At 37.8% G+C, this 13,331-nt stretch overlaps 1 protein-coding gene across 4 annotated transcripts in view; it reads left to right on the forward strand.

Moving 5' to 3' along the window:
* Positions 1–13,331, forward strand: part of dock1 (dedicator of cytokinesis 1) — a 203,708-nt gene that overhangs the window by 169,914 nt on the left and 20,463 nt on the right. For all 4 annotated transcript variants that reach the window (XM_079595675.1, XM_079595674.1, XM_079595673.1 and 1 more), the window contains exons 37-42: positions 661–751; positions 3,884–4,003; positions 6,761–6,850; positions 7,286–7,390; positions 10,869–11,010; positions 11,118–11,199. In XM_079595675.1, coding sequence (XP_079451801.1) covers positions 661–751; positions 3,884–4,003; positions 6,761–6,850; positions 7,286–7,390; positions 10,869–11,010; positions 11,118–11,199 — 630 coding nt within the window. The remainder of the gene's footprint in view (positions 1–660; positions 752–3,883; positions 4,004–6,760; positions 6,851–7,285; positions 7,391–10,868; positions 11,011–11,117; positions 11,200–13,331) is intronic.

A 13,331-nucleotide genomic window follows, 5' to 3' on the forward strand; every position in this document is an offset into this window, starting at 1 on the left:
AGTATTACTGTTTTTACTGTATTTTATACAGTATAATTAAATCAATGCAGCCTTGGTGAGCAGAAGATAATTCTTTTAAAAAACATTAAAAAAAACTTTTGAACAATAGTGATGTGTACATGTATTTTTTTTAGATATGTATATACTTATTTAATGTTATGTATTATGTGTATATTATTATTTTAGTTTTATAAATACCTTTCAGTAAATTATTTATGGTTTTATATTAAAATAAAATAAATATTTTAATTTTATTCAGTAAATTAAAAAGCCCACTAAGTATCTTAAGTGAACCAGTATTTAACATCATATTTTTTGTATGTGTACTAATATTTATGTGTACTTTTGTACTAATATTTACAATATTAGTTTTAGCACCAATGGGATACTGCCTTGACAAATCCAAAAAAAGTCCCCGAAATGATCCAATTGATAAAAAACATTGGATTTTTTATCTTTAAGAATCTTAAGAATAAACAACAAAAGTTTCTGCAAGCTCTCCCTGTGTTTGGTATCACGCAGTACGTGAACGATAAGCTAATCTGAACTCTAGTTGCTCTGCGCGGCTGGCCTTTGTGAGTGTGATATTGGAGCTTCTTTTTGTGTAATGGAGTTTGTGTTCAGATTGTTAATGTCATTGCTGTGTGTGTGTGTGTGTAGGTACCTGTATAAGCTCTGTGACCTGCATAAGGAGTGTGATAACTACACAGAGGCCGGATACACGCTCCTGCTGCATGCTAAACTCCTCAAGGTAATTCCACGTGTTGATCTGACTATATATGCATCCTCCCTTTGAGGACGTCTCGAGATGTCTCCGGTAAACACACACTACATTGATTCCTACTTGCCGACACATGCCAGTAAATGAATGTTCAGCGTATACGAGATAACAATGTTTATGGACTCGTTCAACTGCAGAATCTACAGTATCAGGTATAATTTAATTGGATATCTTGCTGTTGAAGACTCTGACAGGAATAATTCATGCACATTTCCATTTCTTTGAGTGTTGAAGTTCTACAGAAGGATGTTTTTCCCCTTGTCTGACATTTATAAAGTCACCTCAAGTGCAGATTTGAGAACAAATCTCCGGTAGAAAGATACTTAAACTTTGTCAAAGATGATTGCGGTGCACGCAAGGCTTTGGATATTAAAATTCATTAGTATTAAGTATGAAACTTGTGAAACTTAAAGTATTAAATTTAATAGCCAAGTATTAAAACTTATTCAATTAATTCATCCAGAATCACTTAATGTACAGACAACCTTTTAGGTGTTAGTGAACTTCATTCTTAACTGAAAGTCATATTTGCATACTGAAATTTTTCAGTTTTTTTCTTCTTCTTGCATTTATTTGCATACTGATTTTTTTTTTTTTACAGATTTTTTAAATATCCGTTTATACATATAGTTGATGTATATCGGTTCTTATGCACAGCACATAGAAATCAAGATGCATGTCATGACAAACGCAAAGCTCTGCGACATTCAATTTGCACATTTACACCATAATAAAACATAATCGTACCTAAAACATGAACATTATATTATGTGGCTGCTTTGCAAGCTCTACTGTGTCCTTCACGATATGCAAATTTGATCTTGGGAGTTAGTCTTGATAATTGACATTAACTGTTAGTTGAGCAAATGGATTAATATGTATATTGGCTTGCTGTTTAATGACTTCTGGAGGTTCTGTAGTGAATCTGAGATCCGTTTAGGGCTTTACCGGGGTAATTTGACGAGGGAATCGGCTGTCACAGTCAGCGAGGGAACACCACGTTCCCTCAAACCCACACAGCTTCTTTTCATAAATAGCTGCCACCGTTCTCTTTGCTCCTGCGTATAAGAGCAACTCGCACACATGCACACACACCTTGTGCTACACACATAATGCATGCGTTTACAAACACACACACAAACCTCAGAGACAACAAAAACTTTTACAACCTGCTATCTGCACGCTCAGAAGTCGGTAAACTGCTGAAAGTTGTTTTGTGAAACGGCTGCCTATGGTGACTTAAAATATGAAGTTATACTTCTTCAAATGTGCTTTCAGACAAATAATGTGTTTAAGTGTTTGGATATTGCTTTGTGCAATCTCAAGCTAAAATATTATACTATTAAATATATGTTGTACTATAAAAAATCCTCCAGGAATGTAAACGTGTTTTAGTTTAGTTTATCTTTGCCAGGCTTGAGCTCATGGCTGTGACACTTCAAGCTGTTCGTTAGAAAGAGAAAGCAGACGTTTACTGTACACATGGTAAAAGGGTTGACATATTTAAAGCAGACAAACTTAATAAAACTAGATTATTAAGATACTTTATAGTAGCTTTCGTTACTTTTAAGAAGAAAAATATGATAGGGACACGGTGAGTCTCTTTTTTAGATTTCCATCTCAAATTAATGCTGTTCTTTTGAACTTTCTATCCAAAATGTTCATGGTTTCCACAAAAGCTATAAAGCAAAAGTCTTTCAGAAAGATAATTTTTTTAAAGCGACCGCGTGCGTGTGTATATATATATATATACAGTAAGCGTCTCACTAGGCCAGGATGATCAGCTGATCGACTAGTGGTCTGAAAACCCACTAGTCGATTAGTAAGGCCCCAGAAACACACAATGAAGAACAGACCTGTGGCTTTCACGCTGATGATGCCGTGTCCTGAGGTGTTTGACCCCCACTGCTGCACAAAGCACATGAAATGTCAATTACGTTTACACTACAGTGAATCAGTTCTGACAGAGCCCAATACAGTAGCTCAACGTCACAGCCAATAGAGTCAGCTGATTTTCTCCAGCCAAACAGATCACTCGTTTTCGTGTGCGTGTGTGTGTGTGTTTATATTCCAGAAAAGCGGTGAACTGAGTGGTCAGCACAAACCCAGGAGTTCTTAATCTGCACAGTTTCTCCCTATAATCACTTGTTTACAGGATCAGGCAGCTTCTGTAATGAATATTACAGTGTGGCCACATAAATCAGTGTTATCAGATGGGCTCTTGACGCCGGCACAGTAATACAGGCAAAACCTTTCAGACTCTGAGCACAACAAAATTAATATCTCCAGCAGCTGTGATCTGACTGCTCTCTCTCTCTCTCTCTCTCTCTCTCTCTCTCTCTCTCTCTCTCTCTCTCTCTCTCTCTCTCTCTCTCTCTCTCTCTCTCTCTCTCTCTCTCTCTCTCTCTCTCTCTCTCTCTCTCTCTCTCTCTCTCTCTCTCTCTCTCTGTCTCTGTCTGTCTGTCTGTCTGTCTGTCTGTGTGCATGTCTGCCTGTGTGTGTGTGTGTGTACCTGCATATTGCATATTTTCATTTATTGTTCAGAGTGGTCATAACATATATATATATATATATAATTTTTTTTTTCCCTGTGGTCTTATAATGCTTCTAATAAAGTTTTTTGCTCTAAATAAATCTGAAATGTGTCGGTGAAACTGTTCAGATCAAACTGTAATCATAAGCGACCTCGTTTTGAAATAATAATAATATCCTTCTTCCTCCATATTACCTCATGGTAACTTGACAGACTGAGTTTCTGAACGCAGAATAGCCGTCATTAATGTATACACGTAGGCGGTTATGTTAATGAGTTCACACACTGTAACTTGCATCAGACATTTATGCAGCTTCGCTTTTCTTATGCGTGGGAAGTTTGTAGTTACATTGTGTCGTAATGAACCTTCTTATTTCAAAAGATAAAAGGGACATTTGATTATATGACCCCTATAAAGTTTCATATTAAGTAATGTCACGTGGTAGTAATGTATTTGTATGTGTATAGCTACAGATTAGATCTAACAGTGAAGTAAACACGACTCATCGGGTCACTAGCAGGTTAATGCAGTGTGTTTGAAGAGTGTAATGATGATGTTGTTTTGTCAGTGGTCTGAAGAGGCCTGTGCCGCCCACCTGACGCAGAGAGACGGATACCACGCGAGCACTCAGGGTCAACTCAAAGACCAGCTGTACCAGGAGATCATCAATTACTTCGACAAGGGAAAGGTAACCATCACTAACACTGTATACTATCACTACATGCTTCAGTCATGTTGGCCAGTAACAAACTATTAGTGTTTTCAGAAGAGTGGCATTTCAACTCGCAACGACATTGTGAACTGCAGTTATCAAACTTGTTCTACTTTCATTTTAGCAAGTTGAATTGACCTGATGGTTGACCTGATGTATAAAATAAAAAAATAGAAATTTTTACGTGTGTATATATATATATATATATATATATATATATATATATATATATATATATATATATATATATATATAAAAAAGTCTAGGATGGCAGCATCACATTTAAATATTTACATTTTTTGGGCATAGTTAGATACAGAAGTATTTTTTTGGGATATATATAATGTTATTATTTTTTAAATACGTGAGTGTCTCTTATTATGCAAAAAAATATTATATTAAATAAAATAAATGTATATATATATATATATATATATATATATATATATATATATATAAATGTTATTTTTTATTTAATTAGATTTTTGTGCATAATTACATACTCAAGTATTTAAAAAAAATTAAACACACACATATATATACTGTATCCCTCCCCCATTTTTTTCTTTTAAATATTGAAAACATACTTTTTAAATATAGATCGCATATGTTATATAATTTGAACGTGGCTTTAAACGTGTCCTGCAGCTGCAGTCCTGAGAGAGTCTGCAGCGGTCAGTGTAACGGACAGGTGACCCGTGGAGAGGGAGATTATTGGCTGGTCTGTTATGGCTACATCTCCATTAGTCTGACAGGCTGGACGGAGGAGCTGAGGGGATTTGAGGGTTATAAGGGCCACGCAGAGATCTGTGCCCAGCGTAGAGGTCTCTCGGTAGGGGACTTCTAGCGAATCTGCTGCCCTGGACTGGACCCCATTACTGGGCTCAGCGGCTCAAAATCATGACCGAGTGTGTCAAATAGAGAGAACTCAAGAGGATTGAACAGGAAAGCGTGTGTGTTTGAAGGAGAGCAGCAGTCAGTCAGTCCTGGAAAGCGAGCTGAGGAGCAGCTCTGGGCCGTAGTTCTTCTGTTCGACACATTTTATGGGAATTATTCCAGCTTTTCAGAGTCTATTTTAAACACTGCTCAGACTGCTGGGACATACCCACATGTCACAGCTGAGCGTCTCCTGAGAGCCGAGACAGGAAGACACAGTCACATAAACTTCCTACTCTTTCACTGCCAGCGTTCCCTGTATATTCCCTTAAAGGAGCAGTTCAACCAGAAATGAGCGATTTCTGATGACCCAAGCCCTTTATTGTGAACAAATAAAAAAAATGATTCCATGTCATTGACCATGTTGCATGAAAATTTTCTATTTCACAAGAAAATCTAAAATTTTACAAATAAAGTTTCTGTTCATGCTGAAAAAAGACATTTACATGCATCAACTATATTCCTGTATAATGTACATGTGCATATGAGACTGTACATGTTCTTCTTGCTATGCAAAATATAGGTTTTACAATGTAAAAGTAGTATGACACATTTTAGTTAATATCAGACTAGTGTGTTCTTGTAAACCTAGTCAGTGCCGGCATTGATGCAAAAGTGACACTAGTTCTTTCTTGTGTGTAGTAAGTAACCAAACTTGATACACCTTTTTTTGAATTCTGGGTGCAAACATGGACTAGACTCAAGGTTTTTTGCAAGAATGGATTATTATCAATGCATAAATGAATGTAAAATGTGAGTTTCTTCCTCACAGAATTATGATAAGGCTTCAGAAGACTGGGAATTCAAGCACACAAGTCAAGGACTCAGTCAAGGAGTTTTATTGTGTTACTGTGTGTTTTTGACAGCCTTTGTTATGCTTCTCCTTTGGTATTCAACATAGTGCTCGGGACGTCATGAGCATGCGTAAATAATGACACCGTTTGCACTTTGAGGGGAACTATTCCTTTAGTGCACTCTGCAGTGTCGACAGGAGCAAAATTGAGAATTGTAATTTTCATGCTGAACATGTGGTCTGATATTACAATGCGAGTTTCTTCTTATGACTTTTTTTGCACGGTACTTGCTTTATTCTTCCTTCATTCTGAAGAAGTAATCCACAATGTCTCATACAGACTGCAAATACTATTGCTGGCAGCTTTCTCAATAATAATGCACTGCAGATATTGATATATAATCATAGCCTCTCTCTCTCAGTGCCGCCAGGATGCACTCAAAGTTTCATTTGAAGAATTAGTTATATATCAAATCCTGTGCACCAGAAGTGTAATGCTAGATAGAGGTTTTATTTACACTTGGCATTTCAAGTTATAAGTTTGATATGAGAGAATATAAGAGCCAAAGAATATCCATATTCCTGTTGCGATGAGATCATAGAAGAAAACCCATTTAGTGCCACCTGCTCCTCCCATAGAAATAACATTAATAACGCATAACCAGATGTGCAAAAGTGCATTTAAATATGAGGTTTTACACCCTTTGGTTTCGCCCCATTGACATCCCCTGTAAGTGAGGAATGGATCAGAATTATATTCTGTGGTCAAATATGTCATTTTGGTGATTAAAGATTAATTTTAATGGATACAATTATTGACTACAGTGGGACTTTAAATATTTGACACGATCAGCATGGTGCAGCTGGATAATATTGGCCTCCGCTTCAATCTCAAAAAGCACTTTTATGTTCAAAGCGTATTGTTCACAGATGGTTAGAAGGATATTATGTCACTGTTTTGGCGTGATGATGAAGTTTGATGTGTTTTGCTGCTTTGTGTTCAGATGTGGGAGGAGGCCATTATCCTGGGGAAGGAGTTAGCCGAACAGTACGAGAACGAGATGTTTGACTTTGAGCAGCTGAGCGCTTTACTGGTACGTGCAAACTTTTGCTGTCAATGTTTTTCAATGAAACAAAGAATTAATGAGCCTTTCAGACTGTTCGAGTTTACCTAAGTAGGTAAATTGGCCTAATATAAATGGACGGGGGTGTTTTAATGGTTTTCCGCATTTTGTTCGTTAGTGCATTTTTGTCTAATTGGCAACAAATGACAAATTGATCCATTCAGACAGAAAGAACTAAAGTCTGGGACCAACTTTTATTGCAACCCCTCACATTTTGATCTCAACCTTTTTATTTTATTTTTATTTTTACAATTTTATTATGAATTTGAACGCAATTTCATATTACAGTATGTATATATATTTTTTTTTAATGGTTGAAGTGAGCAAAGTTTAACTAATTTAACTCATGTTTATAAATGATGTGTTCAGACCTGATGATGTGATTTTTGTCTCTGTCTCTCTCAGAGGAAGCAGGCTCAGTTTTATGAGAGCATTGTGAAGGTGATCAGACCAAAGCCAGACTACTTCGCTGTAGGTTATTATGGGCTGGGCTTCCCCTCATTTCTCCGGGTGAGAATATCTCTTATAATCCTGAATCTTATCATATTTCAGCATCTAAATGCATTGCATTGTGAATTTCTCTGATATATTTCCAAAAGCATGGAAATCAATTATTGGTGTCTTTGTGTGTCCTCTCCAAACCCATCAACAGCTGTCTCTGTAGTGCAGAAACCAGTTACACCGGCATCGAATACAGACATTTTTTTCCAGAGGTTGATTTATTCAAAACTAATACATTTCTTTTTCTTTGTGATGTACAAAGGTTAATGTGTACATCAAAAGGTTATAGGTTCATTTAGTTTTACATTTTCTACCAGACCTAGACTTAAAGATCTTAACATATAAAATGTGAATATTAATGTATAAGGACATTTTTAAAACTGATAATCCTGAAAAGAAAAAATACATGTATTAAATTCATTCATTTTTTGTGTATTTAAAATATACTATTAAATTCAATTATTTGTTTATTTATTTATAGATTTTTTTGCCAAATGTATTTCAGTTCCTCGTTGCTGCTAAAATCTATGGAAGCTTGTTTACAAAAAAATAAAAATAATAATATATATATATTTATTATCTCACAGTTCAGACTTTTTTTTCTCACAATTTCAAGTTTACTTTTTCTCTAAGAATTGTGAGATGAATTCACAATTCTGAGAAAATGTCAGATTTGCCAGATGTAAACTTGCAATTGCTAGATAAAAAGTCAGAACTTTGAAATAAGTTGCAAAAAAAACAGCTCCCTACCCTGGAACGTGTCAGAAGTAAATCAAAACAATGGCATGGCAAAGCAAATCTAATGCTAGAAAAGGTCAGACAGAGAAAAAGCGTAAAAATAATATTGTTGTGTGGAGTGTGTGGTTATACATGTATATATTTCCAGTCATTCATGATGAAACGGAATCATTCACCTCCCATAGATCATGTGTCTGTGGTTGTGGGACCGAATCGCCTCAGATATATTTGTAATTCTTTTAATGCTCTTCCAGCCGCCTGCAGTCACGCGTCTCCCACCAGACATCCTGGGAACACACAATAAATCGGCCATCTAAAGGCCAGTCGCCTCCTGCTAGTGTTGACATGCTGCTCCGCGGAGAGAAGCTTTGCCTTGTGAAATAGAAAACATCTTGCAATCTCCTCTCCCTCCTTAAAGTGGCACTTTTGTATGCGTGCGGAGTCGTGCGAGCGCTGCCGGTTTATTCTGCCGTGCTTGGAATCACAGGCAGGGTGAAAACACCCGTCGAGAGCGCGCTGCAATTTGTCACCTTATCGCTCAAAGCAGATTTGAAAACGGCCCTGGGCATATTTCACTTCCAGTTCGCATTTCACTAATTGAGCAGCTGAAATATGTTCATGCAGGCAGTGTGTGTGTTTGTGTTTTTGTGCGTGTGCGTGTTTGTTCATGTTGTTCTATCCCGATGGGGACTTCAACCTGAATGCACACAGACTCATGGGGACTTGTGTCACTGTGGGGACTTAAATTGAGATCACCATAAGGGAACAAGCTTATAAATCAGTTTATGTAAAAATGCAGAAAGTTTTGTGTGATGGGTAGGTTTAGGGTTAGTGTAAGAGTAGAGTGTGTGTGTGTGTGTGTGTGTGTGTGTGTGTGTGTGTGTGTGTGTGTGTGTGTGTGTGTGTGTGTGTGTGTGTGTGTGTGTGTGTGTGTGTGTGTGTGTGTGTGTGTGTGTGTGTGTGTGTGTGTGTGTGTGTGTGTGTGTGTGTGTGTGTGTGTGTGTGTGTGTGTGTGTGTGTGTGTGTGTGTGTGTGTGTGTGTGTGTGTGTGTGTGTGTGTGTGTGTGTGTGTGTGTGTGTGTGTGTGTGTGTGTGTGTGTGTGTGTGTGTGTGTGTGTGTGTGTGTGTGTGTGTGTGTGTGTGTGTGTGTGTGTGGCTTGGTTTATTATACATTGTGGGAACCGAATGTCCCCACAAGGATAGTAAAACCTGAGATCACCTCCATTGTGGGGACCAGCCAGCGGTCCCCATGAGGGGAATGGGTTAATAAACATACTAAATTATATAATTTTGAAAATGTAAAAATGCAGAATGTCTCCTGTGATGGGTAGGTTCAGGGATAGGGGCAGTGTAAGGGGATAGAATATACAGTTTGTACAGTATAAAAACCATTACGCCTATGGAATGTCCTCACAAGGATAGAAATGAAAAACTGTGTGTGTGTGTGTGCTTCTCTCAGGCTGTTTTCAGATAGAATACTGGCACTCTGCATTGTATTCTTGTAAAATATGAAATATGAGCATGCATTGTTAAAAAATAAACACTTCAATTCCATGCATATTGGTAATTTAGTATCCCGTTCTGAGCGCTCCTCACACTCCCTCTCCCTGTCATGCGTGTAGGTGTTTGTGTGCACACAGTGGTGTCTGTCACTGTTCACACAGACGCTGCGAGTGGAAACATATTGAAAGTGTTGTATGTGGGAGCAGATGATTGGCGCTGTCTTTATGGGAATGTGCAATAATTGAACGTTTCCAGACGGCCAAACGCCTCTGAATTGCAGCCGCTCCGGCTATTCTGAGATTTGACTTTAAAGCTCTTAATAAATACAGAATGAGCTTCTCTGATTGATGAGAGTGTGTGTTTAGTCTCGTTTCACAGTGTTTTAATCAATCCCTGTATTCATGGATGGTGATTGAATGTTCTACACCAGTGGCTCTCAGCTGGTTTTCCATTAGGACTCTATCAGACATCCCAACATCCCACCAAAAGTAGTAAAATACCCTGCCTTGAAATTAAACACGCTGTATTAAAATAAATTAATGTGTATGAATGTTGTGATTAAGTGCAATATAATTAATAGACTAAATCTTTTTTTATTTTTTATTTTACCTTTTACGTTTTTTTTTTTTTTTTTTAGGGCAATTTGTACATTATCATCAGTTTAATTTGACTTCCAAGATACAGATTAAAACAATACAGTCTGATTTGATGTGAAGAAGCACTTGTTCCCTCTCGAAGCCTGTTTTTACTATCGAAGCTATCTTTGAATATATGGATACTTACATTTTTTTATTTGCGTTTAGAATGGCAATGAATAAAATATGCAGAAGCACTAATGTAGATGCTGTAGTTCTGTCGAGTATCATCAGTTTGCCTTAACGCATTATACAATTCTTTTATCGTTTCATGTTATCATAACATATGTTAAAGTCTTCTAGTCGTGCTTCACTGAAGTTAGACACTCCAGATGTCTTTGAGTGTTTTTTATCCCTTTTTTTCTATGTAAACACTGCTGTTGTAAATCATATCTTACTGTGTCTGTGCTCATCTATGGCCTACGTGTATTACATTTTTGTTGTCTGATGTGTTAATTACTTTTTTTAGAAAATATGATGCTTTGAAATTCATACCATGCTAATAATATTCATAGATTAGTACGGCGAGAACAGAAAAATAAATCAGGTCGTCAAAATCAATCAGGAAAGGAATGTTTCATCTCAAGATAAAACTGTGTATTGTTGTTCAGAATAAGATGTTCATCTATCGGGGGAAGGAGTATGAGCGCTGGGAGGATTTTGTGGCGAGACTGCTGACTCAGTTCCCCAACGCTGAGAAGATGAAGACCACCAGCGCTCCCAGCGAGGACATCAGGAGCTCCTCGGGACAGTGTATCCTTGACCATCACTCACAGCACACTGGCAAACACTCCTCCTTTTGTTTTAATTCAAATCTACAAACTGTCCATCGTTATTGTTTCTTAGTTTGATTCCAACAGACATTCAGTGTTTCACAGTAAAACCCATCCTTGAACTGCCACCAAAGTTTCAGAACAAACCTGTATCAGAGCAGATTGTGAGGTGAGACTGTCTGTCTGTCTGTCTGTCTATCCATCTATCCATCTATCCGTCTGTCTGTCTGTCTGTCTGTCTGTCTATCTATCTATCCATCTATCCGTCTGTCTGTCTGTCTGTCTGTCTGTCTATCTATCTATCTATCTATCTATCTATCTATATGTCTATCTGTCTGTCTGTCTATCTCTTTCTGTCTATATGTCTGTCTGTCTGTCTGTCTGTCTGTCTATATATATATATATATGTCTGTCTGTCTGTCTGTCTGACTGTAACACTGTTCTAAATGTCTGTCTGCATAATCAGATTTAATCTGAATGTTTGTCTGTATTGTCTTATTTATCGGTTTGTCTATATGTCTGTAACATTATGTGTGGGTGTGGGTGTGCGTGTGTGTGTGTGTGTGGGTGTGGGTGTGGGTGTGCGTGTGTTTGTGCATGCGTGTATAGACGGGTCAGTAAACCGGCGGGCAGATCTCTGGGGTTTGTGTGTTTCAGAGCGACTCACCCAGGTGATTAAAATGGAAATGTGCAGTGAGCAAACCGTGTTTGACCTTACTACACTCCTCTGTGCTTTAATAAATCGCACACACACCTGCAGTGGAAGCATAATTCTGTTTCTGGCTGAATCAGTGCCACGGGGTAAACAGTGGCGTTATCACTGATCTCGGTAAAGCGTCGGAGGCAGCTTACCGCAGCCAATCAGAGCCGCCACTGAGCATGAAAAGTAATTAAAACTCACTATTTACCCACAATTCTGAGTAAATATGCATCAGAGCCAAAGATCACCTGACAGGGTGTGATTTCTATGAGCTTACTGGAGTGTGAACATATAGAGGAGCTTAAGGGGGGGGGGGGGGGGGGTGACTTCAGTGATTGAGAGTTCACCGGATCTCCTGTGGTACAGTTGAGGTTTATTTGTCTGTTTCTCCTCTTCCAGCCATGTCTCTGCTCATGCCCTGGGCTGGATCTCTCCCCTACAGCTAATACATTTGTAAATATTTTAACTGGTTATCTGTGTCCTTTTAAATCCAATTTGAATCTGTTCATAGCCCAGTCCAGAGGCAGGACTCTAGGCATGTTGGCGTCACTATGCTAATTTAAGGTGCGCTGCACATGTCTCAATGCTACTGAATATTCAGACTTGGACAATATGCTGTATTTCAGTGTGTTTGTGAACTGGGTGGTCAAATGGTCTACTTTTCTACCTTTTTTGTTGTTGTTGTTGCCATTTTGGTTACCATTTGGCCCCCCTTATATTGGTAAAACCAATCATAATTCTGAGATATTCTCAATATATCTATTTTTATGTTCCAAAGAACATTTTTCATTCTAGGGTGTGAACTGTTACTTTAATGATTGATCCATTTATTCATTCATTGACTCTTTCTGTAGGTGGTGAACAGTGACTTTTAATATTATGCAGTTGTGCTTTCAGAAATCAGAAATATCATGTAGGCTGTTCTATTGAATCATTTTCTCAACAGATACATCACTGAAATTAGTCATATTACCCTTTGATAGAATGTACATGTCGGGAAATCTTCTGAGAGACTGAAAAATAGTGTTTTTAAGCATTTTCTCCACAAATGACAAGGCAGAGCTATTTTCCTTTTCTCTGTTTTGTCAACTGCTGAGCTTCATTTTTCAGACAATGGTAATAGCCAAGATAAATTAATTATGAGTTTCACTTCCACTGCTGGGAAAACTACTTATCCGTTTTGATCAATGTGTACAAAAGCACTGCAACTACTCACAACTGGGGCTACTCACAACCGATGTCATGTTAATTGTGTATAGTCATCAGTCATTTACGCTCGTTCATCTCTCACTCAGTGTCTTGTTCAGACTCAAAACATCATTTCATTCACTGTCAGGCATATTTGTTCAGTGAGTTTGTCCAATCAATGCTCTGCTCTTTCACGGCTCTATAATGCTGTTTATTCCTGCTACAGTCTGTTAATGCAGAAAATCCCAACCAAAGCCGACACACGCTTTACAAAGGGTGAACTTACAGGTCCTGACAGAATCAGAGGACTTTTGCATTGCATTTTCAAGGCAGATTTTTTTACTTAATTCTGCATAATGCATGTGGTAGATGTAGATGTGGTAACATTTGATAAACTGAGTTAAAGCTACTAC

Source organism: Phoxinus phoxinus (assembly GCF_949152265.1).
Source record: "Phoxinus phoxinus genome assembly, chromosome: 21".
NCBI lineage: Eukaryota > Metazoa > Chordata > Actinopteri > Cypriniformes > Leuciscidae > Phoxinus > Phoxinus phoxinus.